The 27,453-nt window shown below is 44.8% G+C and overlaps 1 protein-coding gene across 1 annotated transcript; it reads right to left on the bottom strand.

Moving 5' to 3' along the window:
- Window positions 1-1,476: 1,476 nt before the first annotated feature.
- On the bottom strand, window positions 1,477-25,812 carry LOC143285596 (uncharacterized). The gene is made up of 13 exons (XM_076592990.1): window positions 25,740-25,812; window positions 22,905-22,989; window positions 21,965-22,058; window positions 20,983-21,054; window positions 20,485-20,636; window positions 17,874-17,962; window positions 15,385-15,416; window positions 11,724-12,121; window positions 8,661-8,883; window positions 7,947-8,109; window positions 5,922-6,166; window positions 3,634-3,756; window positions 1,477-1,695 (listed from the first exon to the last, which is right to left on the bottom strand). The coding sequence occupies exons 1-13, from the start codon at window positions 25,810-25,812 to the stop codon at window positions 1,477-1,479; spliced, it is 1,968 nt and encodes a 655-aa protein (XP_076449105.1).
- Between the last annotated feature and the right edge of the window lie 1,641 nt (window positions 25,813-27,453).

Here is a 27,453-nt window from a genome sequence, read left to right as displayed (position 1 = left end):
GAAGAAAAATGTGCACCCCCCACCCTCACACACATACTATCATTCACACACATTTTCTCATTCACAGAACAGGGGTCACAAGCAGTACTGGTTGAAATCTGGTTTATTGTCACTTCAGTACTGTGGTTGATCACACTCAAATATACTCACTCACACACAGTCTGTAAATAAAAATCTATATCTGTTCATGTTCCTTATTGATATATGTATTGTGCGTGTTTGCAAAACAGGTGCATATGCGTGCACAATTTTTTTTTTCTTTTTTCTTTTGCCCTCACACCTTTTCCAAGCTCCCCACCCCCATCCCCTCCCAACTCCCCACATTTTCCCCGTCCACACACATGCGCCCACACAGTCAGGCACAACAGAAGAAAAGGTGGCCCAACAACAACGTAGTTGAGCGCGCGCAAAACAAAGAGTTCTATTCTCCACCCCCCTCTCTTTGTGTTGTGAAAAAAAGTTTAAAAGGTTGAAGGCCCCATAACCTTTTACCGCCATTGGGGCAGGTAATTCATATCCACGAAAGCTCGGCATAGGAAACTGGGACCCAATCCTCTCATTCTGCCGTTTTTTTACCTTCACCAATCTGATTAGGTAACTTCACTCTTGAGTGGGAGTGAGGAAAACTGGGAGTAAAGTGCCTTTCCCAAGGACACAACACCTTGCCGAAACGGGACCTCGAATCCTGATCACCGGTGACTGACAACACTGAAGTGGATCAGAAGTCCACCGCCTTCACATGAAACCCCAGCTAGTTGCTGTCAGCCTAAAAAAAACAACAGCAACAACACATCAGACACAGCCAGTTGCCTGTCTCAGCTACGGCGCTTTCCAGCCGGAAGTTACTATTATTGGAATTCACGCTGCTGGTATTATTAAAGGGTTCCGTCCTTTGGACCAGCCATCCGTCTCATCTGTGTGCACGCCACTAATCAGACAGCTGGTTGGAGACGGCTGGTGGCCAGTGTGAACACTTACCACAAACGGCATTCATGGCGGGAAAGCGCAAAATAAGTGGCGCACAATTCTCGGACAGCACCTTCTGTCAGCAACTGGCTGGTCTCAGTGTGAATGCAGCCTGGCCGATTTACTGCCAAGGCGCCTCTTTCAAATGTGTGTGTGCGTGTGTGTGTGTGTGTGTGTGTATGTGTATGTGTACGTGTGTGTGTATGTGTACGTGTGTGTGTATGTGTGTATATATGTATTTATGTGTGTGTGTGTGTGTGTGTGTGTGTGTATGTATGTATGTATGTGTGTGTGTGTGTGTGTGTGTGTTCATACATATGTTCCTCTGTCCCTACCCCCCCCCCCCCCACCCCCAACAACCCATGTCTCCCCTCCCTTCCCCCCTCCTCCTTTACCCCCCCCCCACCCCCACCCCCTCCGGCCCGCCCATCAACCGTTACCCCACCACTCCCCCCATCAGCTCCCCCCTCTCTCTCCATCCTACTATGTGGATGAAAGCAAGCAAGCAAACTACCAGACGAAGAGGGGTCGGCCATCCTCAATGGACAGCATCCTCAGGCAGTCGAAGACCAGCAGCAGCGTGTCCCGTTCCTCGTCCGACTCGGAGGCGGTGAAGATAAAGTTCTGCAGGTCGGACACACTGATACCGGGGATGCCCACCTCAGACTTTGGGTCTCTCGCCTCCGGTGGCGGGGGGCTGCTCAGCAGGCCGTACTTGTTGATGATGTCCTGATCAATCAGTCAATTGATTATTAATCAATCAATCAATCAGTGGAGGGGTGGGGGGGGCTGCTCAGCAGGCTGTACTTGATGATGATGTCCTGATCAATCAATCAATCATTCGATCAATCACTCGCTCACTCATTCACTCACTCACTCGATCGATAGATCAGTCAATCAGTCGATCGATCTTTTTGTCTGAAAAAAGTGTACAGTATAGATATTGCCTCCAGGCTCGTCATAAGGAAGGAAAAAGAAGAAAAGTAAAAAGTGTGTGTAATAATAATAATAATAATGGCATTTATATAGCGCTGAATCTTGTGCAGAGACAAATTAAAGCGCTTTCGCACCAGTCATTCACACGCATGCATAACTCTAAAACTGGAGAAACTGAAGACAAGTAAGAGGCAGAGAAGGGAGGCTTTTTGGGAAGAGGTGGGTTTTAAGGCCAGACTTGAGGAAGTTCATTCCAAATACAAGGTCCAGAGACAGAGAAAGAACGGCGTCCAATAGCGGAGTGTTTGAATCTGGGTATGCGTAAACAGAGTGGATCCGAAGCCGATCGTCGTGAGCGAGATGGAGTGAAGAGGTGAAGGCAGCCACAGAGATATGAAGGGGCAAATTTGTGAATACATTTATAACATAGAGTGCTGATCTTGTACTTTATTCTGTGTGAGACTGGGAGCCAGTGGAGATGTTGCAAAAGAGGAGTGATGTGCTCAGATCTTTTCTTTCTGAGGACGAGTCGGGCAGCAGAGTTTTGTATGCGCTGAAGGGACTGAATAGATGAAGCAGGCAAACCAGACAATACACAGTTACAGTAGTCAAGGCGAGAGAGAATGAGAGAAACGACAAGTCTAGATGTTGCGCCAATGGACAGATATTTCCTGATGGAACTGATGCGCCACAGTTGACAGTAGCAGGACTGACATATCTGACTGATAAATTTTTGCATGGACAGTGTGTTGTCAAGGACAACGCCGAGGTTCCTGACTGAACTGGAAAGAGGGATGGATGTACTGCCAAGTTTGATTGTGTCATTTGTGATGGAAGATAGTTTTTTTTAGTTCCTATGATCATTGCTTCAGTTTTGTCCGCGTTCAATTGTAACATATTTAGAGTCATCCAGTTTTGAATGTCCAGGAAGCACTTGGATGTTTCTTGCAAGAGCGACGACAGTTTTTCAGGGTTATCACTCTTCTGGAGTTGAGTGTCATCAGCATGAGAATGATGACTGACATTATGGCGATTGATAATTTCAGCGAGAGGAGCAGTGTACAGTGTGAAGAGCACTGGGCCTAAAACAGATCACTGTGGGACTCCATGTTCGATTTTAACGGGTTCAGACTGAAATTATCAACAATGACAAACTGGAATCCATCAGTGAGATAAGATTTGAACCAGTTTAGAACAGTGCCGTTGATACCAAATGTAAAATGAAGACGGAAAAGAAGGATTGAATGGTCTATCATGTCAAAGGCGGCTGAGAAGTCGAGAAGAGTGAGAAGGGAGATCTGTCCTGAGTCGGACACTAGCAGTAGGTTATTCAAGATGTGGAGGAGAGTGGTTTCGGTACCGTGGTCAGCACGATAGCCAGACTGAAATGGGTGGATGAGACTGTTGAAATAAAGGTGGTTGTTGAGCTGCTTCAGGACAGCTTTTTCAAGGAGTTTGGACAGGAATGGAAGATCAGGAACTGGTCGACAGTTTTTCAAAATGTTTGCGTCAAGGTTGGATTTCTTCAGAAAAGGCCGAACGATTGCAGTTTTGAAAGTGGATGGAAACGTTCCAGTGTGAAGGGATGAATTGACAATATTGATGATTGTGGGGAGAAGCTGTGAGACACACTTGGAAAAGACAGAGGCTGGTATAGGATTAAATAACCCCCCTACCACAAGTTTACCTCATTACACACACACACACACACACACACACACACATCTGTACCTGTGAGAAGGAGCCATGCTCCAGCAGGTCATAGCCCATGGGGGTCAGGAGATCCAGCATGGTGCGCAGTCTCTCCCTCAGCATGCGTTCTGTGCCCCGACTGTACTTCTCTCCCGCTAGGGCCTGACACCCAGACATCACACACACATCACAAAATACTGCTACGGTGGCCCAGCCACTGATTATATTGTACTGTTTTCTTATAAGCCATGCACACGCACTCTGTATGTATGTATGTATGTATGTGTGTGTGTGTGTGTGTGTGTGTAATTAAGTAATGTAATAGGTGTAGTCTTTGAATCTGTTTTATGCTTTTGTGCGTTGTTTTTTCTTCTTCTACCTTTTGTAAGTTACTGTGTATGTGTGTATGTGTTGAATGTTTATTGTAAAGCGGTTTGAGCCCCCTTTTACGGAGAAAAGTGCTCAACATGTCTCCACTATTATTAGTATTTTCAATACTGTATCGTCTTGTCTGGTTTTATATTGCGTCGTATCGTATGTGCATTGTATTGTACTGTATTGTGTTGTATTGTATTGTAATGTATCACTCATTGTCACAACAGATTTCTCTGGAATTCGGTCTGCTCTCCCCAGGGAGAGTGCTTCGTGACAGTGCAGTGCTACCCATACCCTTTTTTTCTGCCTGCAAGACGAAGTGTACTGATTTTCCTATCACACCTACATCGCACAACACAACACAAGAGCGCTGGCCTAGCTAGTGGCCGGAATTGGCCCGTCTGAGCGAGTGAGTCTTCACAGGTTCGAGTCCCATCCAAATACGGATGGGGAGTTTTACTTCCCTCTCCACCCATCAGGCCTTCACTGAGTGGTCTAGGTGCTGGACTTTCGCCTGGGTGGTGATAAAAGGAAGTCCCACGCGCAGCATGCACTTTGCGCACGTGTGAGAACCCATGGCTTCTATCTTTTTTCTTTTTTTTTAATCTCTAGATCTAAATATGCACTTCTTCGGCAAAGCAAAACGATCATAAAACCGGTAAACTAGATTGTCATAACTTCGTGATGGTTTAAACAAAAAACCCAAATTTTACGGTGGGCATTTTTACAATGTGCACGGTTCTCAACCCAAGATGAAGGGTGGTTTCAGATATTGAGCGTTTCCAAAGCAGTTTACAGTATTCTAAAATAATTTTTTTTTTTAAAGCAACAACAAAACACACACACACACACACAAAAAAACAACAAAAAACAAAAAAACAGACACACCGGGGGGCAGTTGATGTAGTAGTGTTTGTAATTCAGGCCGCTGTGACGAGGAATGCAAACCCTAACAAACAACGAAAAATAAATAAATAGGCGACCGACATATTTTTTGTTTTTTTCCAAAAAAGAACAGTCCATAGGAAACAACACGAGAATACTAACTGCCTTTGAGTATGCTTTTCGATGGCCTCCCTTGGATTGTGTGACGACCTCGACGCTCCCTTCTAATTTGACAGCGACTGTCGTGGACTCTACGTCCATGTGGAATGCGATGGCAACTAGTTTCAGTCGTTGCTCCATAACTTCATCACAAAAGCGAATGTCCACATATATATCTGTCTGTTTAAGCAAAACTAACTTACTCATGACTTTTCAGAAAACGAAACGATCTTACGTCATCAAAAAAAGAATTATCAGAGTGTAATTAGAAAGTGGTTTTCTTGTTGTTGTCTTTAACGTAATTCGTTTGTTTGCCTGTTTGTTTCGTTCCTGTCACTGATGTTCTCCATTTTATAAAGAGCTGCAAAAGGGCAAAAATAAAACCAGCAATAATAATATAATAATAACTAATAATGACAATCATCATCATCCACACAGCGCTTTCAAACCTCAAAAACGGGGAAGTAGGGGGTGGGGTGGGGGGGTGTTCGGCCCACAGCCGCATACCGTCTTCTACACAGTGTTGAGAGTGCTATGGACTTAAAGGGGAAGATTGGGACCACACAGTCGAGTATCATTCACTTCATGGATGGGTCTCTGGGTGTGCTGCTCAAAGTTTCTGACCAACACTGCAAGTCTGTATCTCTCAGGCCTGGTTAACACCGGAATATTAATCATGAAAGGAAGTGCATAGTACAGCCTTATCATGTAGTTCCAAACCTAAACAGGGACCCACATAGCAACATCGTCATTCTCCTCCTCCTCCACCATCATAATCAATATATATTATATGGGGGCGGGAAGGAAGGGGATCGGGAAGGGATGTGAATGATGGACTATCACGGACTGAAACACCGCGGAAGATACCGTCAAAAACAAGGCCAGCACAGCACTTCTCGAGAGCTAACCTCATGGCTGATCATCTCGCCAATGTTGCTGACGGTGTAGCCATCCATGTGACGACGTCTGGCCGCCGTGTCCGTGTCTACAACGGCCCCACGGGAAGGGGAGTTGTGGGGGCTCAGGTCCGGCAGACTGTTGGCGAACACGTAGTCCAGGACGCGGCGCTCCAGCTGGAAAGCCACCTCTCCAAGCAGGTTCTTGCTGTCTTCATCCTCCATCGGGTTGTGCCACGGGGCCTTGTGGGCCGCCACTACCACCATAGCATGTGGTTCCACGACAACATGTACATTACAACAGTGATTTTGATTATTATTATGGTGTAAATGTAAATATATATATATATATACATACATATATATATTCATATGTATAATTCACACACACACGCAAACACATCTCTCTCTCTCTCTCTCTCTCTCTCTATATATATATATATATATATATATATATATATACCAAATCAAGACCATCCCTATTCTACAGTTCTGATGTTCCGCACTCAACCGTGCAATACACTGGCTACGTCCTAAAATTAGCACACACGCTTATACACTTTCCCGAGTCTGGTCTTTAATCAAGGCAGACGTCAACGTTATTATCTTTTCTTTTTTTTTCAATGCAATCATCAATTCACATCAAAACTAGCTACCTATTAATCCAAAGTGTTTGAAATCAACCGGGACATCTTCGATAAAATATCCACGGGAGACAGTAATGACGGACACACGAGTGACACTGCTCTTCTATTGAAATCCCCCCCTCCCCCCTCAACACCCACCCCATTACAACCCCTCCCCCCCACCCCACGCCCCCACACACCCTTCTTATTTCATTTTATTTTAATTTTTTGTACTGACCAAAAGCGCAAACATAAATAAATCAGCAAGAACAAACAATTTACATTCATACAAACCACAAACTAAGAACCTCTTTAATGACTGTCAATGACATTGAACAGTCAAGGAGAAAGAGAGGTAGACAAAATGCACATACAGGTCGAAAAAAAAATCCATCAAACAAATAGCCTGAGTGCAAAGTGAAAGGAAGAGGTCCATGTACCCAATCCATCAACAAAATAACCAACCCACTAGCCAACCAACCAACCAATCTGTGCGGGGTCCAGTCAACCAACACAAAACCAATCCCAACCAGCCAAGATGTTCTTGTTATCATTGTAGGAAAAAGGAAACAATATGTCATTGCCCACATCGCTATTTCAAAATGTTTCCATGACACGTTTCTCGTTCCTTGTTCATTTGCAGGTAACTTCTTCAAATTCTTCTTCTTCTCTGTGAAGAGTCATTCACTAGGGCGCCGCACAGTAGAACTGTTCACCAGGTTCCTTCAGGTTTGTTGGTTGTGTGTCAAAGCCTGGGTCTCTGCAAATGGGTTTCCATTCGCATAACGACCACAAAATAAATACACTTTGATATATAATACCACTACAGGAATTGTGGAATTCACGGATATTGGAAGAAAATTTTCTGTAAAGAGTGCACCTGTTTGGGGGTTGACAGGGAAGTCTACCAACCCATCACACAGTCATTCAGCCAGCATAGTGTGCACCTGTTTGGGTTTGACAGGGAAGTCTACCAACCCATCACACAACCAACCAGCCAACAAAGCGTGCACCTGTGTGGGAGCTGACAGGGAAGTCTACCAACCCATTATACAACCAACCAGCCGTAAAACTGTGCACCTGTGTGGGAGCTGACAGGGAAGTCTACCAACCCATTATACAACCAACCAGCCGTAAAACTGTGCACCTGTGTGGGAGCTGACAGGGAAGTCTGCAACCCATTATACAACCAACCAGCCAACAAAGTGTGCACCTGTTTGGGGGCTGACAGGGAAGTCTATCAACCCATCACACAACCAATCAGCCAACAAAGTGTGCACCTGTTTGGGGATTGACAGGGAAGTCTACCAAGCCATCACACAACGAACCAGACAAAGTTTGCACTTGTTTGGGGCCTGACAGGGAAGTCTAGCAACCCATCACACAACCAATCAGCCAACAAAGTGTGCACCTGTGTGGGAGTTGACAGGGAAGAAGTCCAGGCGGGGGGAAGGTAGCCAGCGACCAGTGGCCGATCTCTCTGTCCCCTCCCTGCTGCCCTGGCTGCTCCAAGACTTGCTGGGGCTGTACTCATGGCACTCCCACCTGTCCGCCTCCCTCTGCTCATCACAAGGCTGGGTTGGGGTGGTGTTGACGGTGGGGGATGGGGAGGGTTGGGGGCAGGGGGGGTGGAGATGAGTAAGAATGCGCTTGGATCCGCTCCCAGTCTGCAACTGTCAAGTTATGTACACAGACATAGACACAGACACAAAACCACTCCTCCTACCCCATCTCCACATACACAGACATCGAATCTGAAATAGATTAATGAATGAATAACAATAATAATAATAATGTATGTATGTATGTAAATACAATAGATTAATGAATGAATAATAATAATAATAATAATGTATGTATGTATGTATGTAAATACATAGACATTTAGACTGACATGTCACACAAATGAATATACAGACAGAGAGAGACACAAATACACATGCATGCAGAGTGATATGCCAGACAAATTAATACTCAAAACAGGAAGACTTAATGACAAACAAATGAATACAAAGACGTGCAGACTGACATATAAGACAAATGAACACACAGACAGAAAGACTCATAGACACAGAGGCAGACTAGTAATAGGAATACAGACCGACAGACAAACAGATGGACCCACCAGAGTGGCCATGCTCTGATGATGATGGTGGTGGTCAGGCAGGTGCAGGAAGTCCGGGGAGGAGCCGTAGGAGCTGTTGTGACGGGGAGTGACCACACGGAAGGGGCTGGTGCGGCTGCAGTGGTTGGCCCAGTCCATCTCGTCGTACAGCCAGTCCTGGTCGCTGTGGTGGACTGCCCCGTAGCTCTCCTCCACCCACTGATAAGTGGCTCGGTGTTTGTCCCTGAGAGGAAGGTGGTTGTAGGTAGAATGTTTTTTGTTTTTCTTATCAAGAAGCTTATCTGCGTATAATACAGTGTCCATGATGGTCTGGGCTCGAATCCCGGTCTCGTACTTTTCTCGAGACCACGTTTGACTAGAAAATCAAAGTGAGCGTCTAGTCATCTGGATGAGATGATAAAACCGAGGTCCTGTGTGCAATGCAGCATGCACATGGCACACTGAATAAAAAAAAAAATCTGAAAAAAAGTTATTCCATGCACTTAACGCCTGAATAGCGCGTTGGATTATGCTGCTGATCAGGCATCTGCCTAGCAGATGTGTTGTAGTGTATATGGATCGTCCGCACACAGTGATGCCTCCTTGAGAAACTGAAACTGTCCTCGCACCTCATAATTATAGAAGTCCATCGCGAACGATGACGACATCTGTGGCTCTGGAGAAGGGAGTCACAGAATCATGAGCGAAAAAAAAAAAAAAAAAAAAAAAGGGGGAGAATGGAAGCCATAGGTTGCCCGAGTACCATGACCCTTCCCCCCCCCCCCCCCTTCTCGGCCCTTCCGCTATAGCCAGGGGGAACGCAGGGCGATATGTCCTGACCATGACTGCATTGCAGGAGCTTCCCTGGAATGGTGATGAGGTTCATCACCATGCCGCCTTTGGGGCTCCACTCCAGATTTTTGTTGTGGAGGGGGAGACGAGGAGGGTAGGCGGGCAAAATGGCTTAGTGAGAAATGGGTATGGTTTCAAGAGTAAGGTCCTCAGACAGAGAAAGAGTGGGGATGATTCTGCTTGAATCTGGGAAAGCAGAAAAAGAGTGGATATGAATTTGATCATTTCAGTCATGCATCATGTACAAAGTTTGCAACACGAATGAAGTTACAAAAGATTACCATGGACATATGCATACATACCTAGATACATACATACATACCTGTACAGGCATGCATGTGTACATATATACATGCATACAGACAAACAGATAGTCAGACGACCGAAAATAGGGAGTTTGTATTATTCTCCTAGTTTGGTTATGATTACCTACCGTGTCAAACTAGGCCTACTGGTTTGCTCTGTTTGGCCAAAGTTCGTAGCTAACTCAATAACGATAAGACGTCCCACTGTTGGTCTGCCGTCTGCTTGTCAATCAAACGCCATTTTCGGCCGGAGTTGATTACCAGTCCAATGGCCAGCAAAGAACGCCCCGTGTGAACCAAAGCAAGAACTGCTGGGACAGACGGGCAGACACTGACATGACAAGCACGTTAAACCAAACTGGGTGTATAAAACCAACTCCTCATTTTGGTGTAATTTACTGTACCATGTCAAACTGATGCAGAAATCAAAGCAAAAGGAGGAGGGCAGTGACTATTGGTTCGCATGGGCAGCCCTTGTAACAGTAACAGCTGTGTTAACCGTGACAAAGGAAGCCCCTAGGAACCATCCACCCTGATTATACGGAATTCCCTGAGGTAGAACATTGATGAAGGGAAATCTCCGAAAGGCAGAAAGCTGCCTCCAAAACTTGTAAAACAGGCACAGAGTGCTGAAAGGCGGCCGAAGTGGTAATAGCCCACACCAGATGTGCTCTCGGAATCAAGCAGCCATGGACCTAAAAGCGCCTTAGGTTCTGGTCTGTGTGTGTTTAAAATAGGTTTTCCAAAGTACCTTGGACAGGATCGGAAAAGGAGGGAAAACCTAAACAATCAGGTTGTCCCAGTCCAGAGACAAAGCGTCTGGCTCTGAGACCTGTGAGACAGAAACTGGGAGTCCGAGTCTGTTGTTGAACCTTTTGTTCAACCACTTGTTGAAACCACCAATCACAAACTTCTTGGGGGGTGTCCATGTGTAGGGTCCACTTCGAGTACAGGACACTCTTGGAGCTGCTGAGAGCAACTGCCAAAATGTTGGCTTTGCCTGCAATGTGACTCGCTGAGAGCGCATTGACCTTGTCGTGGCACCAATGGAGGAGAACCAGCCTTAACAAAACCACCCTCCAACTGGGTTAACCTGGGTGAGGTCCGACCACACTTCCTCCCAGTCCTCTTCCAGACTGTGTTAGCTAGTCAAGCTATCCCGCCATGATCTCTCTGTAAAGACTAAATGGCTTGATCGCAAACGGGAGAACCTGTGGACTATGGGACCCGAGATTGTCTCCTGAGAGAGCACTATCCCAGACTCACGGGTCTGGCCATCACATGGTGGCGTGCGAGGCACAGCAATTGGAACAAGTCATTCCCAAGAACTGCAAGCACCACAGAGAAAGGAAAGCAAGATTTAGTTGGAAATGATGCATCGAATCAAACGTCAAGAACTGATGCAAACGTTGTAGCGATGAAATCTGAGACAAAAACGTCCCAAAAAGCTGCACAAAACAAGCATGCAGGAAAATAGCTTTTCAAGTGCTTAAAAGGTTGGCATAGACAGAGGAACAATATACTGACTTTCTCAGGAAATGGTGGTCATTGTGAATGAGTAATCAGCTACGGCCGGAAATGGCATTTCATTGGCTAGCAGACGGCAAACTAACACCGGGATGTCTTATTACTGAGTTAGCCGCGAATTTTGGCCGAACAGAGCACAAATAGGCCTAGTTTGCATCAGTTTGACATGGTACAGTGAATGACTCCGAACCCAGTGTTTTTGCACAGACTCACAATGTGTATCAACATGCACGTGAGCCAAAAGAAGAAAAAATAACATTTTTGCAAGTGGTAAACTTTGACTGCCACCCTTTGTCCCAAAACGTCCATTGTGAATGGGACTCCCACAATGAAAATAGTTCACATTGAAAATTTTCACACACACACACACACACACATACTCATACTCAAACACACATACACAGAGAGGTAGTTGTTGGTCATGTTGTTGGAAGCATCTGCCACGGGCTCCGGCTCCGCACCCTCCTGCCCCTCCCCTCCCTCTGGCTGCTCCTGCTGCTCCGCAACTGCCTCCCCCTCCCCTTCCTTCGGCTGCTCCGCTGTCTCTGCCACCGCCTCCCCCTCCCCTTCCTTCGGCTGCTCCGCTGTCTCTGCCACCGCCTCCCCTCCCTCTGGTTGCTCCGCTGTCTCTGCCACTGCCTCCCCCTCCCCTCCCTCTGGCTGCTCCGCTGTCTCTGCCACTGCCTCCCCTCCCTCCTGTGGTGGCTCCTGTGCAGGCTCCGGAGCCTCTGCACCGTCCTCCTCCTTCCCTTCCTGCGTGTCTTGATGTGACAGCTTTTTGGGTTCAGGTTCTTTGATCTGACCACGGGAACGTGAGTATGTCATGCAACGGAAGGAAAACAAACCAAAAGAAAGGACAGAAGGAAGAAAAGGGAGGAAGAAAGGAAGGAATTAATAAAGGAATGAGGAAAGGAAGGAAAGAAGAAAGGGAGGAAAGCAGAAAGGAATGAAGAAAGGAAGACAGAAAGGAAAGAAGGCAGGAATTAAAGAAAAGGAAGGAACGAAGAAAGGAAGGAAGAAAGAAAGGAATAGGCAGGAATTAAAAGAAGGAATGAAGAAAAGAATGAAGGAAGAAAGGAAGGAATAAATAAGGGAAGGAATGAAGGAAGAATGGAATGAACGAAAGGAAGGGAGAAAGGATGGAAAGGAAGTAAGAAAGGAAGGACGGTAGGAAGGAAGGAAGTGTATGTGTTTGGGTAATGGGGCTGGTGTGTGTGTGTGTGTGCGTGTGTGTGTGTGCGCGCGCGTTTGTCTGTGTGTTGATAATGTTCTGTGTTTCAAAAACGTTGATGGTCAATGGATATCAAATCATTGCTTTCTCTTCCTTCAAGCATGAAGTGCATCTTTGTGCTTAAGTAAGATATGTGCCACCTTTCCTTTATACATGTTTTTCTTTTCCATCTTACTACGACGATGCCAGTACAAAGCCTGGATGCAAAAAAGGAGGAAGGCTCAACAATAGGCTACGACCTCTCCTTCTCAAAAAAAAAAATAAATAAATAAATAAATAAAAAATTTTTTTTTTTAAATCAATCACTGCTACAAGAAACGCCAAGACCGTCAACAAATAGTTTGGGACTGGGGAAGGATGTATCTCCAGCTGGATGTTGTATAACACCGGGTGGTGAAAGTCAGACTCTGGCACCTTGCCAGGCTGATGACCAGGACCTCCATCACCATTGGAGCATTGAAAGTGCTTACCATATTGGAAACTGGATAACCTGCACTAGTGGCTGCCAAATTGAGGAACTATAACCTCACCATCTTCGGAATCAGTGAGTCAAGAGATGTTGCTATGCACAGGGCACGAAGAAGAAGATGCACCACATACTAAGGGAGTCGCCTTGGTGTTATAAAAGGCAGTCCAGGGAGACCTCATTGGGTGGGAGGCACAGTGCAGAGATGCCAACCCTGTCATGTGTTTGTAGGATCAACCAGGAAATTTGGTAGGAACACTCAGACTCCGAGCCACATCAGCAAACGGGCACAAACGCTGTTTGACCGAGACGCAACTTGATTTAGCTACGTTCCTCCATGTTCGGACAAACGATTAGGCTGATTGGTCCACTCAGCGCTGTTTCAATGTAAACATGCACGTGATTAGCTGAGCATCATTACGTGAGACCAAGGTTAGTAGTGACTGCGCTGATCTCGTGATCGAAAAGTCTAGAGCGTCAGGGTAACATTACGACAGGGAAGCATGTGACCATGCTATGTACTCGAAAATGAACTCGACGGAACAATTTTGACGTTGGCGTAGCGTCGGAACAAACTGCGATCGAGCGTAACAAAATACGGCGAAATCGTAAAAGTTGGCATTACCGCCGCACACGACCTTCCGTACCAAGAAGAGGAGGATCCACACTGAGGTCATCCAGTCATACGCAACGACGAATGACAGTGATGAGGCCAAGGATGACTTTACAGCAGACTGCTGACTCTCATGCAGGACCAACCAGGGCGCAACATCATCATGGTCATGGGTGACTTGAACGCCAAAATCGGCAGTGACAACAAGGGCTATGAGATCATGGGGCAGCATGGAATGAAAGATTTATTTTGTGCCAGTTTGACATGGTACTGCATGTAACTTCAAAACCTATTCTATTGGCACTTGCTATATCCGACTAAAGCACGTTTTACTGGTGACGTAATATTCTATCTCACTATAGTTATGGTCTATGTGTTACAACAGCATGTTGTTCGTATTCAGTATTCTTCCTCGCCAGAGCTTGATCTATATCTAACTACTGCATGTTGTATTAGTTCTTAGTATTCTCTTACTGGACCTTTGGTCCATATGTGACAGAAACATGCTGTTTTGGTGCCTTGTGTTCTCTCTTACTGGTGCCTTGATTTTTATTTGAAAACAGCATTTTCTATTGGTACTTAGCATTCTCTCTCACCAGAGCTGTGCTCTATATGTGACTAGAAAATGTTGCATTGCTTCTCTCATGCCCTGACCAGCGTGTTGGTATCATGCGAAAGGCAGGCATCTGCCTTCAGTTCAAGAGGATGTGGTGTATAGTATATTATGGTTCAGTTCGCACGCTTTGACACCTTGAAACTAACACTGTATTGGTACATAGTATTCTCTCACTGGAGCCTTGGTGTATTCCCGTCATCTGCATGTTTTGTCGATTCTTGAGTGTTTTCTCTCAGTAGAGCCTTGGTGTTAATGTGACAAGAGCATGTTGTATCGATGTTTGTGTTCTATTTCTATAAAGCCTTGCTGTGTATGTGACTACAGCATGGTCTGTCGATACGTATTCCCTGTCAAGGAGGTAGGTGGCAGAATGGATAAGACGCTCATCTGCCACTACTGAGTCTGTGAGTGGCTGAGTCCAAATCCCGCTCTCGCCCTTTCTCCCAAGTTTGACTGCAAAATCAAAGTGAGTGTCTAGTCATTTGGCTGAGACGATAAACTGAGTTTCCGTGTGCAGCACGCACTTGGCGCACTGATTAAAGAACCCATTTCAACAAAAGTGTTGTCCTCTGGCAAAATTCTGTAGAAGTAATCCACTCTGATATGCACACAAACATACATGTCTGCACTCAAGGCCTGACTGAGCGCGTTGGGTTAAGGTGCTGGTCAGGCATTCGCCAAGCATATGTGGCGAAGTGTATATGGATTTATCTGAACGCAGTGACGCCTCCTTGAGTAACTGAAACTGAAAACTGAAACTCCCAGTCAGTCGAGTCTTGGTTCGTATCTGACTCACCACTGCATGTTGTTACTGGTACTTACCAATACCTGACTTGCATGTTGTCTTGGCTTTTTAATTATAATTTATATCTAACCACAGAAGGCTGTCCTGTCCTGGCAACTAGTTTATCGTATTGCTGCTTAGTTTATTTGACCACAGCTTGTCAGTCAAACTGGCGCTTAGTAGCCTCTCTTACTGGAGCCTTGGTGTATACGTGACTACCACAAGCCATGTTGTATCATCGATACTTGAGTGGGGTTGTTTTCTTATTGCACTCTAGCTGACCAGATGCTGACTGCTGTTGATTTTGAAGCGTGTTTAACGGTCTCAACGCACGTGACCGCTGGCACTGACCTCTGGACTCTCTGCAGACTCCGGGGACACTCCTGTAAGGGAGGGGGGGGGGAAGGGGGGGAAAGACAATGTCAGTATTCAGACTGGTGGTGGTTTGCAAAAAATAAACTTAAATAGGAAAGAAAATATGTTCACACACACACACACACCATATATATATATATATATATATAGAGAGAGAGAGAGAGAGAGAGAGAGAGAGAGATGGACAGATGGCTAGATAGATAGAGATATATGGGACACATGCATACAGAGACTGGTGAGAGAGAGAAACGAAACGAAACGAATTTTTATTCAGTTAGGGCCAAGGCCCCTCCCGAAGGGGGATACAAAGAGAGAGAGGGAGAGAGAGAATGGAAGATAGTTCGTGTGTGAGCATGTGCGTGTGCGTGAATTACTGTCGAACCGCATTTACAGGTGCAGATCGCCGACATTGTTCTCACTGAACGTGATCGTTTTATTGTTAGCAATTTTCGTTTTGTAATCATCATCAACACTATCATTTTTGTTATTATCAACATTTGTATTTGTATTTGTATTTCTTTTTATCACAACAGATTTCCCTGTGTGAAATTCGGCTGCTCTCCCCAGGGAGAGCGCGTCGCTACACTACAGCGCCACCCTTTTTTTCTTTTCTTTTTTTTTTCCTGCATGCAGTTTTATTTGTTTTTCCTATCGATGTGGATTTTTCTACAGAATTTTGCCAGGAACAACCCTTTTGTTGCCGTGGGTTCTTTTACGTGCGCTAAGTGCATGCTGCACACGGGACCTCGGTTTATCGTCTCATCCGAATGACTAGCGTCCAGACCACCACTCAAGGTCCAGTGGAGGGGGAGAAAATATCGGCGGCTGAACCGTCATTCGAACCAGCGCGCTCAGATTCTCTCGCTTCCTAGGCGGACGCGTTACCTCTAGGCCATCACTCCACATTATCATTATTATCATCATCGTTGTTGTTATCACACTGTAATCTGGTGTGTGTTGCAGTCCTTTGTACTACTTTGTACTACATTGTCACATTGTGTTTGCTAATACAGTGTGTTGCGTTATATTGCATTGTATTGCTTTTTATTGTATTGTACTGTTTTGTATCGAAATGCACTGCATTGCACAACATTGGACTGCACCATATTGTGTTGCACTGTATTGCCTCATGTCGCATGCTATTATATGACAATATACTGCACCGTATTGCGATGTAACCTTATTGCCTTGGACTGCATTGTATTATATGACATTGGAGAGTACCGTATAGAATTGCAAATGTATTGCTTTGTGTATTATATGACACTAGACTGCGCTATATTGCATCACACCGTGCACTGCCTTGCATACTGCATTGTATTGCTTGACATTAGACTGCGCTATATTGCATCACACCGTGCACTGCCTTGCATACTGCATTGTATTGCTTGACATTAGACTGCGCTATATTGCATCACACCGTGCACTGCCTTGCATACTACATTGTATTGCTTGACATTAGACTGTACTGTATTGTATCGCACCGCGTGTATTGCATAGCATCCCTTTTGTGTTCCCCTACTCATACCTCCTTCTCTTGTCTCATCCCATAGGGCGGGCTTATCTGCCTCCTCTGCTGTACTGGGGGGACTGGGCGCTGACTCTCCAGTCCCTGTCCGGAAAGTTAAAAAAAGAAGAAAAAAGAAAAGGATTCCACGGTCATTGGGGTAGTGAATTCATATCCACCATTCGTCATTTACAGCTTAGTCTTTTGTGAAGGACTACGACTCTCAAACCAGGAGGCAAGATTGCACTGGCTCTTGGTGCTGCAGCCTTAGGGGCTAGTTGGTCTTTGGGAACCATCCCAACACCGACTGTCTTAAAAACCTCTTGGCCGAGAGTGAGGATGTAACCTAGGTGAAACACTCCCCCCCCCCCCCCCCCCCCCAACCATAATCAAATTCTAGCCCTGATAGTTGGGACAGCAAATGCCTCCCCTGCTCTGATGGTCATAGTCGGACACGACTATCATTCATATTCATATCTACTGTGTCAAAGGCTTCTGCGGCATTCCTAGGAAGGCGGAGGAGCCTGATTCTCTCCTTTCACGCCGTTTTTAATTTAACCAGCACTAGTCGAAGTCAGTTAAACTAGTTCATACTTGGATGGAGTCAGTGAGGGAAATCGGAGTGAAGTGCCTTTCCTAAAGACACAACACCATGCCGAAACTGGGTATTCGAACCCTGACCACTGGTGATCACTGGATGGAACGCCCAATGCCTAACCGACTCTGCCATGACGCTTTGTGTGTCGGAACAGGGGGTCCAATACAACGACATATCTGGTTTTCCGTTAATTTTGTTGAAACACAGAAAAAAAAAAGAAAACCGCATGCATGCAAGTACACAAACGCACACACACATACAAGCGCGCGCGCACACACACACTAACACACATACATACATACACACACGCGCGCGCGCGCACACGCACAAATCCCACCCATCCCACACCCACACACCCACCTTGTAAGACGCCAGCTGGGTCATCGTCCTCAGAAGCTACTTCCTGAACATTATTGATGAATTCCATGATTCCATCCTGTATCGCTTCGCTGAAACGCCGATGACATTATTATGCAGTATGAACTAAAAAGGCAGTTCTCTGCCACTTCTATAGCGAAGTGCTTCAGCCGCCGTAATGCAGTGTGATACAAGGTGAGTGTGACGTGAAGTCATGAAACGTGTGATGATCTAGTAATGGAATGTAATGCAGCTTCATGTAACGTGAAGTCATGAAACGTGTGATGATCTAGTAATGGAATGTAATGCAGCTTCATGTAACGTAAAGTCATGAAACGTGTGATGATCTAGTAATGGAATGGAATGCAGCTTCGTGTAACGTGAAGTCATGAAACGTGTGAATATCTAGTAATGGAATGGAATGCAGTTTCATGTAACGTGAAGTCATGAAACGTGTGATGATCTAGTAATGGAGCGGAATGCAGCTTCGTGTAACGTAAAGTCATGAAACGTGTGATGATCTAGTAATGGAGCGGAATGCAGCTTCGTGTAACGTGAAGTCATGAAACGTGTGATGATCTAGTAATGGAATGTAATGCAGCTTCGTGTAACGTGAAGTCATGAAACCTGTGAATATCTAGTAATGGAATGGAATGCAGCTGTATATGACGAAGTCATGAAAAGTGTGATGATCTAGTAATGCAGTGGAATGCAGCTTCATGTGACGTGAAGTGTGAAACGTCTGGTAATCTGGTAATGCAGTGTAATGCAGCTTCATGTGACGTGAAGTCATGAAACGTGTGGTAATCTAGTAATGCAGTGTAATGCAGCTTCGTGTAAAGTCATGAAACGTGTGATATCTAGTAATGGAATAGAATGCAGCTTTTAGTGACGTGAAGTCAGGAAACGTGTGGTCATCTAGTAATGCAGTGTAATGCAGCTTCGTGTAAAGTGGAAGTCATGAAACGTGTGATGATCTAGTAATGCAGTGCAATGCAGATTCGTGTAAAGTGAAGTCATGAAACGTTTAATAATCTAGTAAAGCAGTGTAATTCAGCTTCATGTAATGTTAAGTAATGAAACGTGTGATAATCTATTAATGCAGTGTAATGCAGCTTCGTGTGACATGAAGTCACGAAACATGTAATGATCAAGTAAGGCAGTGTAATGGAACAGCATATGACATGAAGTCATGAAACGTGTGATGATCAAGTAAGGCAGTGTAATGGAACAGCATGCGACGTGAAGTCATGAAACGTGTGATGATCAAGTAAGGCAGTGTAATGGAACAGCATGCGACGTGAAGTCATGAAACGTGTGATGATCAAGTAAGGCAGTGTAATGGAACTGCATGCGACGTGAAGTCATGAAACGTGTGATGAGTAAGTAAGGCAGTGTAATGGAACTGCATGCGACGTGAAGTCATGAAACGTGTGATGAGTAAGTAAGGCAGTGTAATGGAACTGCATGCGACGTGAAGTCATGCAACGTGTGATGATTAAGTAAGGCAGTGTAATGGAACAGCATGCGACGTGAAGTCATGAAACGTGCGATGATCAAGTAAGGCAGTGTATAAGGCAGTGTAATGGAACTGCAAGCGACGTGAAGTCATGAAACGTGTGATGATCAAGTAAGGCAGTGTAATGGAACTGCATGCGACATGAAGTCATGAAACGTGTGATGATCAAGTAAGGTAATGGAACTGCATGCGACGTGAAGTCATGAAACGTGTGATGATCAAGTAAGGCAGTGTAATGGAACTGCATGCGACATGAAGTCATGAAACGTGTGATGATCAAGTAAGGTAATGGAACTGCATGCGACGTTAAGTCATGAAACGTGTGATGATCAAGTAAGGCAGTGTAATGGAACTGCATGCGACGTGAAGTCATGAAACGTGTGATGATCAAGTAAGGTAATGGAACTGCATGCGACGTTAAGTCATGAAACGTGTGATGATCAAGTAAGGTAGTGTAATGGAACTGCATGCGACGTGAAGTCATGAAACGTGTGACGATCAAGTAAGGCAGTGTAATGGAACTGCATGCGACGTGAAGTCATGAAATCTGTGATGATCAAGTAAAGCAGTGCAGTGGCGAAAATGCAACCCCTCTATCCTGCACAGTGCACAGCACACATGTACGAGAGACAGGCAGTCACAGAGAAAGAGAGTTAGAAAAAACAGACACACACACAAACAGACAGACAGACAGACAAACAGAGAGACAGACAAACAGAGATATACACTGAAAGTGACAGAGGGTGGTAAAACTATCAGAAAAACTCCCCCTAAACCACCTTGTCCCCCACTAACCCCGCCTCCCATCCCCCCAATCAGAGTTTTCTGTGACGAATTTCAAACACCGTTATCTCTCATGAGTACCATGGTTGCCGCCAGTGTGCAACGCCATTATTTTTGTGTGCATACATTTATCCTTCTCAATGTCTTCAGTCTACAAAATCCAATATGGAATAACACCCTTCCGTCTGTCGTCATCCTTGTATTCAATCTTTGGATTTGCCACTGCTTTTTTGCACGCACACACTCACGCACACGTAGGTTCGTGCGCTCACACACTTACACACACACCTCAACACATACACACACACACACCTCATCGGGTCTGCTACGATCTCTGTCACCTCCTCTGTTTCTCCCTCTATTGTCCCTTCTTCATCGGAGCTCCAGTTGAAGGTCCTCTTGTAGATGTCAGATTGCACTACAGCTGATCCGTCTTCCTTGTACTGGTATTCTGTGTGCGTATGCTGAAAAGTGACATTTTACAGGCCCGAAAAATTAATAACAGTGATTATCGCATGCAAAGAATTGATGGGAAATGTGCATGCAAGAAGAAGGGGGCAATTTCATCAAACGCTGCATCAGCCGTGAAGGGATCTGCCCAAAGATTGGTAAACTTTGCACTGCGAAATCAGAAGTTTCGCTCCCTCGAGCGAAAGAAAAATCGCAGCGAAAGTCGTGCGATTTTCGGGTCAATATACTTTTACGCATTGACAGAAAGGTTGGTGCGATTTTGTTGTTGTTATTGTTGTTGTTGTTTTTAGTTCAGTGCATGTGAATTTCGCATCGTTTTTCGGGTCTACGGAATTTCACCTGAAGGCTGAAGGAGGTAAGGTCGTCCTTGATGGGCTCCGTCCCTGTAGCCTGTTGCAGGCTCTGCATGGCCTGGTCAACGATGGGCGCCACCACCGCCTGTGGGACACAGAGAGAGAGAGAGAGAGAGAGAGAGAGAGAGAGAGAGAGAGAGAGAGAGAGCATCAATTAGTTACACAATCACCTTGGGCAGAGAAAGAGAGAGAGAGAGCATCACTCTGTTACACAATCCATCACTTGCCGCACACACACACATGCGCACACATACACACATACCCCAGGGCATGACTCAGTCACACAAAGAATCTATCAATTCAGACTGTAAAATAGAAAGATTTAAATACGGTCTATAAATCACCTCTCCCCCCACTTTTTTGTTACTTTTTTCCCCAAGGCCTGATCAGCGCAATCGGTTATGCGAAAGTCAGGCCTCTGCACTTTTCTCAGCAGATGTGGTGTAGCGTCTGTCAACACGCTCTGATGCATCCTTGAGAATGAAACTGAATTTTGAACACCCCTTCACCTCATCCCCACCCTGACATGCGAGAACGCACATACGAAAAAATATATCATCTGCCACAAGCAGGCCTACGCACAGTATGCACTTTATACATTTAGAGACTTGGACAAAGAGAGCGGTTAACATGGAAAGGAGTCATGCGTAGGTCATTACCTTTAATAAGAAAGGTATCTGAACAATCACGTAAGAAATTCTTATCCACAACAACAGTCAACTCAGTCTGTCCTGAACAAGAAATAAACTGGCAGTGTATCATTCTGTGTATTTCAACACAGAAAATGAGTATTTGAAAAATAAATTCTAATCAAACAATCTTAGTTCTAACCCCGTAACACACACACACACACACACACACACACACACACACACACACACACTCCTGGGATGTTAAAAAGCCCGGTCTGGCACAATAAGAACATGGAAACATTGTTGAATGAGAATGAACGTGTTGTGAATGCTGACCTCAAAATCATAATCACTGTCTTTGCCCTCTGGTGTTTTTTTTGGTGCCACCCTTGTGCTCTCCTCCTGACTCTCCCCTCTGCCGCCACGTTTCCTGTGAGGACAAAGAGACAGGGCGTTGTCTGTATGTGTGTGTATATGTTTGTATGACTGCGTGTGTACGTTGTGTCAAAGTCAAGATTTTATTACATGATGGTAAAGTGAATAAGCAAATTTGCCAGTGTGTGTGTGTGTGTGTGTGTGTGTGTGTGCGTGCGTGCGTGCGTGCGTGCGTGCGTGTGTGTGTGTGTGTGTGTGTGTGTGTGTGTGTGTGCACGCGCACAATACGAACTCTACGTCGGTCCTTTTAGCAGGTCTGACACCGTGCAAGCACGTCAGGTGATGTTTAGTTTGCAAGGTAACTCTGAGTCTGACCAGCGCGTAACGTACATGCTTAGGTAAGGCATATGCTCCTTTTCTTTATGCAGAATGCTGTGTAGCGTATATGGATCAGTCGGCACGCTTTGACACAACTAAAACTGAAACTCGCAAGCTAAAGGCGAAGCAGGCACGGTGCTTTCTGATCAATGAGAATGACAAGCACGTCGCTGAAAACGTCTGTACCGGGTGCAGTTTGAGACGTAGCTGAGCCCCCCCTCGCCTTTACTTCCACATGCCCTTTCCCCTTCTTCCTCTTTCTGTCTATTTGGCATGTTGGGTTTGTATTCGTTGGCCGTATGTGCTGATAGAGCACACCCCACTGTATCGATGGAAACAGACTCCCAAAACATACGTCTGCTATCAAATAAATAGATCAGCCGAAGTATCTTTATTACGTTGGGTGCACAGTAATGTTCTCGACACTGAGAGGACCAAGCTGAAGGCTCACCCACAACACACCCATCACGGCTGGTATAACTGTCCATGGAATGAAACTAGAACCGTTTAACAGTTCACTTACCCAGGATCTATCATAAGCAATGAGGGGTCCAAATCAGGAATCTCTAAAGGGTAGGAAAAATCTTCAGCACCGTCCAGACTGAAATCTGTGTGGAAGGACAACGACATCTCCATGAAACACAAGATCAGGTTCCTGCATTAAATGGTATTTGCCATTGCATGCATGAGAAACATGCACACTCATTTCAGATTTGGAAAGAAGTTTCCCAGCCATGGAATGCTGTTATCACAAGAGGCAAGAAATCAGATACAATGATCATATCACCAATAAACAAGTGCGCAAAACCATCAACCAGCACACTGGACCTTATAAAGATTTGCTGAGATCAGTTTTGGGCTGACCACGTGACAAGACCCAACGGCCTTGCAAAAACGATCATCCTAAAAGGGAGACGGACGACTGTAATCGCGATGGACCGACACATTGCAGAACGAAGAAGGAAACCATTCGCAGAGACCAAGGCTCTGAAACACAAATGACGGCCCCGGAGAAACTTGTGATCAGTTCTTCTGTGCGGCGCCCAGATGACTCTTCACAATATTAAGGGAGGATAGAGAGACAATCGTGTTACATGGCTGGGTTTCTAGGATAGGCCAATGGTGTGCCATGAAGATTAATGGTAAATCAATTATATCTTTAAAGAAAAAAAAAGAAGAAAAAGTTGGACACCATTCACATAAAGACCCGTTAATTGGAAAACAGTGTTCAATTTGTGAATCATTGATAATGTAAGACTGATTCATTAACTTGTACAGAATAACTTGTATCCTTGGCTTGAATGGGACTTTTTGTACAAAACGATCGACCTGATCATAGCGAAAAACGGATGGACGACTTTAAATTCATAACATGTTGTTTTCAAACCATTTGTACAATCGGTTTGTTTTCAGCCGTTATCATTTCCCAATTACATAGCAATTTCGATACAATTGTAGTTGAAAATAATTCATTTCATTGTGTTTCAGTCATGGTCATTCCCGCTGAGGACTCGTTTGTTGTTTTTAATTATTACTTTTTGTCATAATCATTCAAGTTAAAAAGCACTTGCTTTACTGTCGAAATCAATCAAGTTAAAAAGGATTTCTTTTATTAATTATCGTTTCTGTCGTAATCATTCTATTTAAGGAGGATAAATTTTACTGTATCACTATATGCTATCATCCTGGTTAAGAACGACCCATTTTACTGTGTCTCTGCGTCTTGTAAAGAAGGGCTCATTTCAATGTGACCCTGTCTTAGTCTATGTGGATTCAAGTACATCAGCTGTGGTTTGTATTTTATGAAGTCGCATAACCGGGAATAAGTGGCACTGTGGCAATTAAAAATATAAATTTGTGACTAAAATATATTGAAATGTTTTCACTGCTCTGGATGGAAACGCTTTATTGAGTTAGAAACCAGCGCAAGGAAACTATTTGTGGCCTGCTTAATATCTTATTCATCACATCCACCCACACTCTTCTTCTTATTATCCCTGAACTAACAGGACCGCCACACAGAAGAACTGTTCACGAGATCTGTCGGTTTTGTATAAAAACCTGTCTCTGCAAATGATTTTCCTGTCAATTCTGCACGATTGTAAGACCATCGTCTTCTGTCATTTCCTTCGTCTCCCACCCTTAACAGTTCCTTGAAGGGTTGTTTTAGCAGGGCAATTGTATCTTGGTACATCGCCATACCAACCTAGCTTTCTTTTCTTAACTCATGATGTGCTGCTCGATGGTCTGGCGTTTTTGTTCACTGTGATGTGATCAGTGTATCTGATGTTTAGTATGTTGCGACAACACGTCATTTCCGCGACTTCAATTCTTTCCAAAATCCGCTGTGAGGGCCGATGTCCTGCATACAAAGAGGAAAACTGAATATACCAATGCATGCAGGAGTCTGGTCATGTGTTTTTTTGGAGATGTTGCTGCCCTTCCATATAGGTTTCAATCTGGACAATGCTGATGTTGTCTATGTTACCCTCGAGAGGATTTCTTCATTGCTGATGATGGATCCCAGGTAGGTGAACTGTTGAACAGTTCCTAACTTCTGTCGCTGGATAGTTATATCAGAAGTGATGGTGGTGCTGGCCGTCAGTTTGCTCTTTTCGGCACTTATTTCCATGTCGTATCTTTTCAATATTTCATCCAGTCTTTTAACAACCTTATTCTCACTACTTGCCAAGCCATCGATGTAGTCTGTGAAGTGAAGGTTCGTGATGGTCTTTCTCCAATGCACCCAATCATATTACCCAACTTAAAAGATAGCTTAGTGGTGGTACTGAAATGAAGATATCAGTGACCAAGTGAATGTGGGTTAGACTCACTTCTCGGGCTGTTCATACTCCGTTTTCTTGGACAAGGGACCCCAGGTAGCTCGTCTTTTGTCCTTAACCCGTTCCTAGAGTTACAGAAAAATTCCTGGTGACTTTCTGGTGTTAGATGTCCTGTCCGCCTTCCATATATGAATGAATGATATGGCCATTCCCTTTTCCCTCGCCCCATTTTTACACTTTTATTATGATACGCTCATCCCCTTTTCATTTACTTTTCCAAACAGACTGAGAGACAATGATATACGAAGAGGGACACAGAGTAAAGAAACGAATTAGAAACAAACAAAAAAGGTAAAACCTTCATGCTCGCTCGAGTGTGGTTTCTACTGATTACTGAAAAAAGAAACAAAATTAAAAGGGAAAAATTGGACACCGCTCAGTGTCTTTTAGATTTGCTATTCAACTGCTGAACAACAGCACCAAGATGCTGTTGGCAGCATGTGTCCATGCTAAAGCTAACATAATCTTCTTCACCTTCACCTATCCCTTGACGTCTTCTAATGTTGTTGGCGCACCTGTGAAGACAACAACACCATTCTCCTCCACCTGTCTGTCCTCCACTGCTCTCTTGGGTTCCGCCAGGTTCATGCCTGTCCATTCCTAAATATCATCGCCCCATCTCTCTTCTGTTTTCCTCGTCTGCGGCTTCCTATGACCGTCCCTTGTGAGATGGTCTTTGCAAGTCCTGTTGTGCAGGAAGGATGGCCATACCAATTCATTCTCCATTTCTTGACGACTGTGAAGAAGTCATCATAAGGTCCTATTGCTTGTTGGATCTTGCTACGGACCTCTTCATTTGTCACATGATCTGTGCAGTGGAAGCCCAAGATATTTCTGTAGTGTCTCATATATGTTGCCAGGATCTTTTTTTTTTTTTTTTTTTTTTTTTTGGCATGTCCGCTGAGTGTATCAGTTTCGCAGGCATCAGGAAGACTGATAAGGCAAGGGGGCTCGGTGTATGCATTTTGGCGCGCAGACTGATATTCGTGTCTCTCCAGATGGTTTGGATCTATGCTACTGTGGTTGTTGTTTGTGTAGTCCTTGGCATCTCAGGTTTTGGACCTTCATCTGATATGATGAAGCCAAGACATTTGAATGTCTTCACTGTTTCTAAACTTGTTCCGCAGACTTTGATGTCTGAAGTGATATTGAGGGTGCTGTCGGTTATGAGTTTGTTTTTTTCATTGCTGATTTCCATGCCGAACGCAGAGGCTGCTTTGTCCAGATGTTCCACAATACATGTCAATTTATGTTCACTCCCTGCCAGTCCATCAATATCATCCGCGAAACATAGACTGGTGATCGTTTTTCTCCCACTGGAAATTCAAAGGCGTATTCCATAATCCTCTCCTGAAAGACACTGAAGAGGGCTGGTGACAGTAAGCATCCCTGATGCACTCTTAACGTTGTGTGTAACCAGACTCCCTTGTTCCCATTCAGGAGTGCAGTGCTTGTGGTCTTGTGCATTTGCTCGATCACTCGGACAAGGTTAGCACTGATGTTGTACATCCTCATAGAAGACCATAAGGCAACATGCCACATCCTATTGAAGGTCTTCTTTAAGTCAACAAATAGGTGGTACATGTTTTCTTGGTTCTGATTGTTGAAGGTACTTTTCGCAGATTGCTCTCAACAATAGTGCTACGTCCTGTCCTGACATCTGCCTGTTCATCTCTGCTTGAGGTGCCAGTCTCTTTAGTAGGATTTTCATCATAAATTTCCTTGGATGGCTTATCAAGCTGATGGTACGATAGTTCTAGCGGAACTAAAGATCTCCTTTCTTTGGCAAGGTGATGGTAAGTGACTGCGTCCTGGGAGTTGGCCATATTCTAGTGCCCCAGATCCTATTCTTATTGCAGGTGGTGTGATAATAAAAGCAGAGATCAATGCCTCTGCTGCTGCCTTGACCAGTTTTGCATGTATGTTGTCGATTCCTGTTGACCACCCTTGTTTCCACGTCCTGACTGCTGCCTCTATTTCCTACTGTAGGATGATATATGCGTCATCTTCTGGTCTTGGTTGCATACAATTCAGCACTGCTGGATCTTTGTGGAGCTGGTGGTAATATAGCTCTGAGCAATATTCTGTCCATCTGTATAGTACATCCTTTTTCATCAGTGAGGAATTTCACTCACTTGCTCTGAATACCTGTAGATCTCCCTCGTTTCTTTGTGGTGAGATCTTTAACCACTTGGTAAGCTTTATTTATGATTTGTGTTGTTTCTGTTC

The sequence above is a fragment of the Babylonia areolata genome, chromosome 9, assembly GCF_041734735.1.
Source record: "Babylonia areolata isolate BAREFJ2019XMU chromosome 9, ASM4173473v1, whole genome shotgun sequence".
NCBI lineage: Eukaryota > Metazoa > Mollusca > Gastropoda > Neogastropoda > Buccinidae > Babylonia > Babylonia areolata.
Note: the sequence above shows the minus strand (reverse complement) of the source record. Positions and strands in the feature narration are given on the sequence as shown.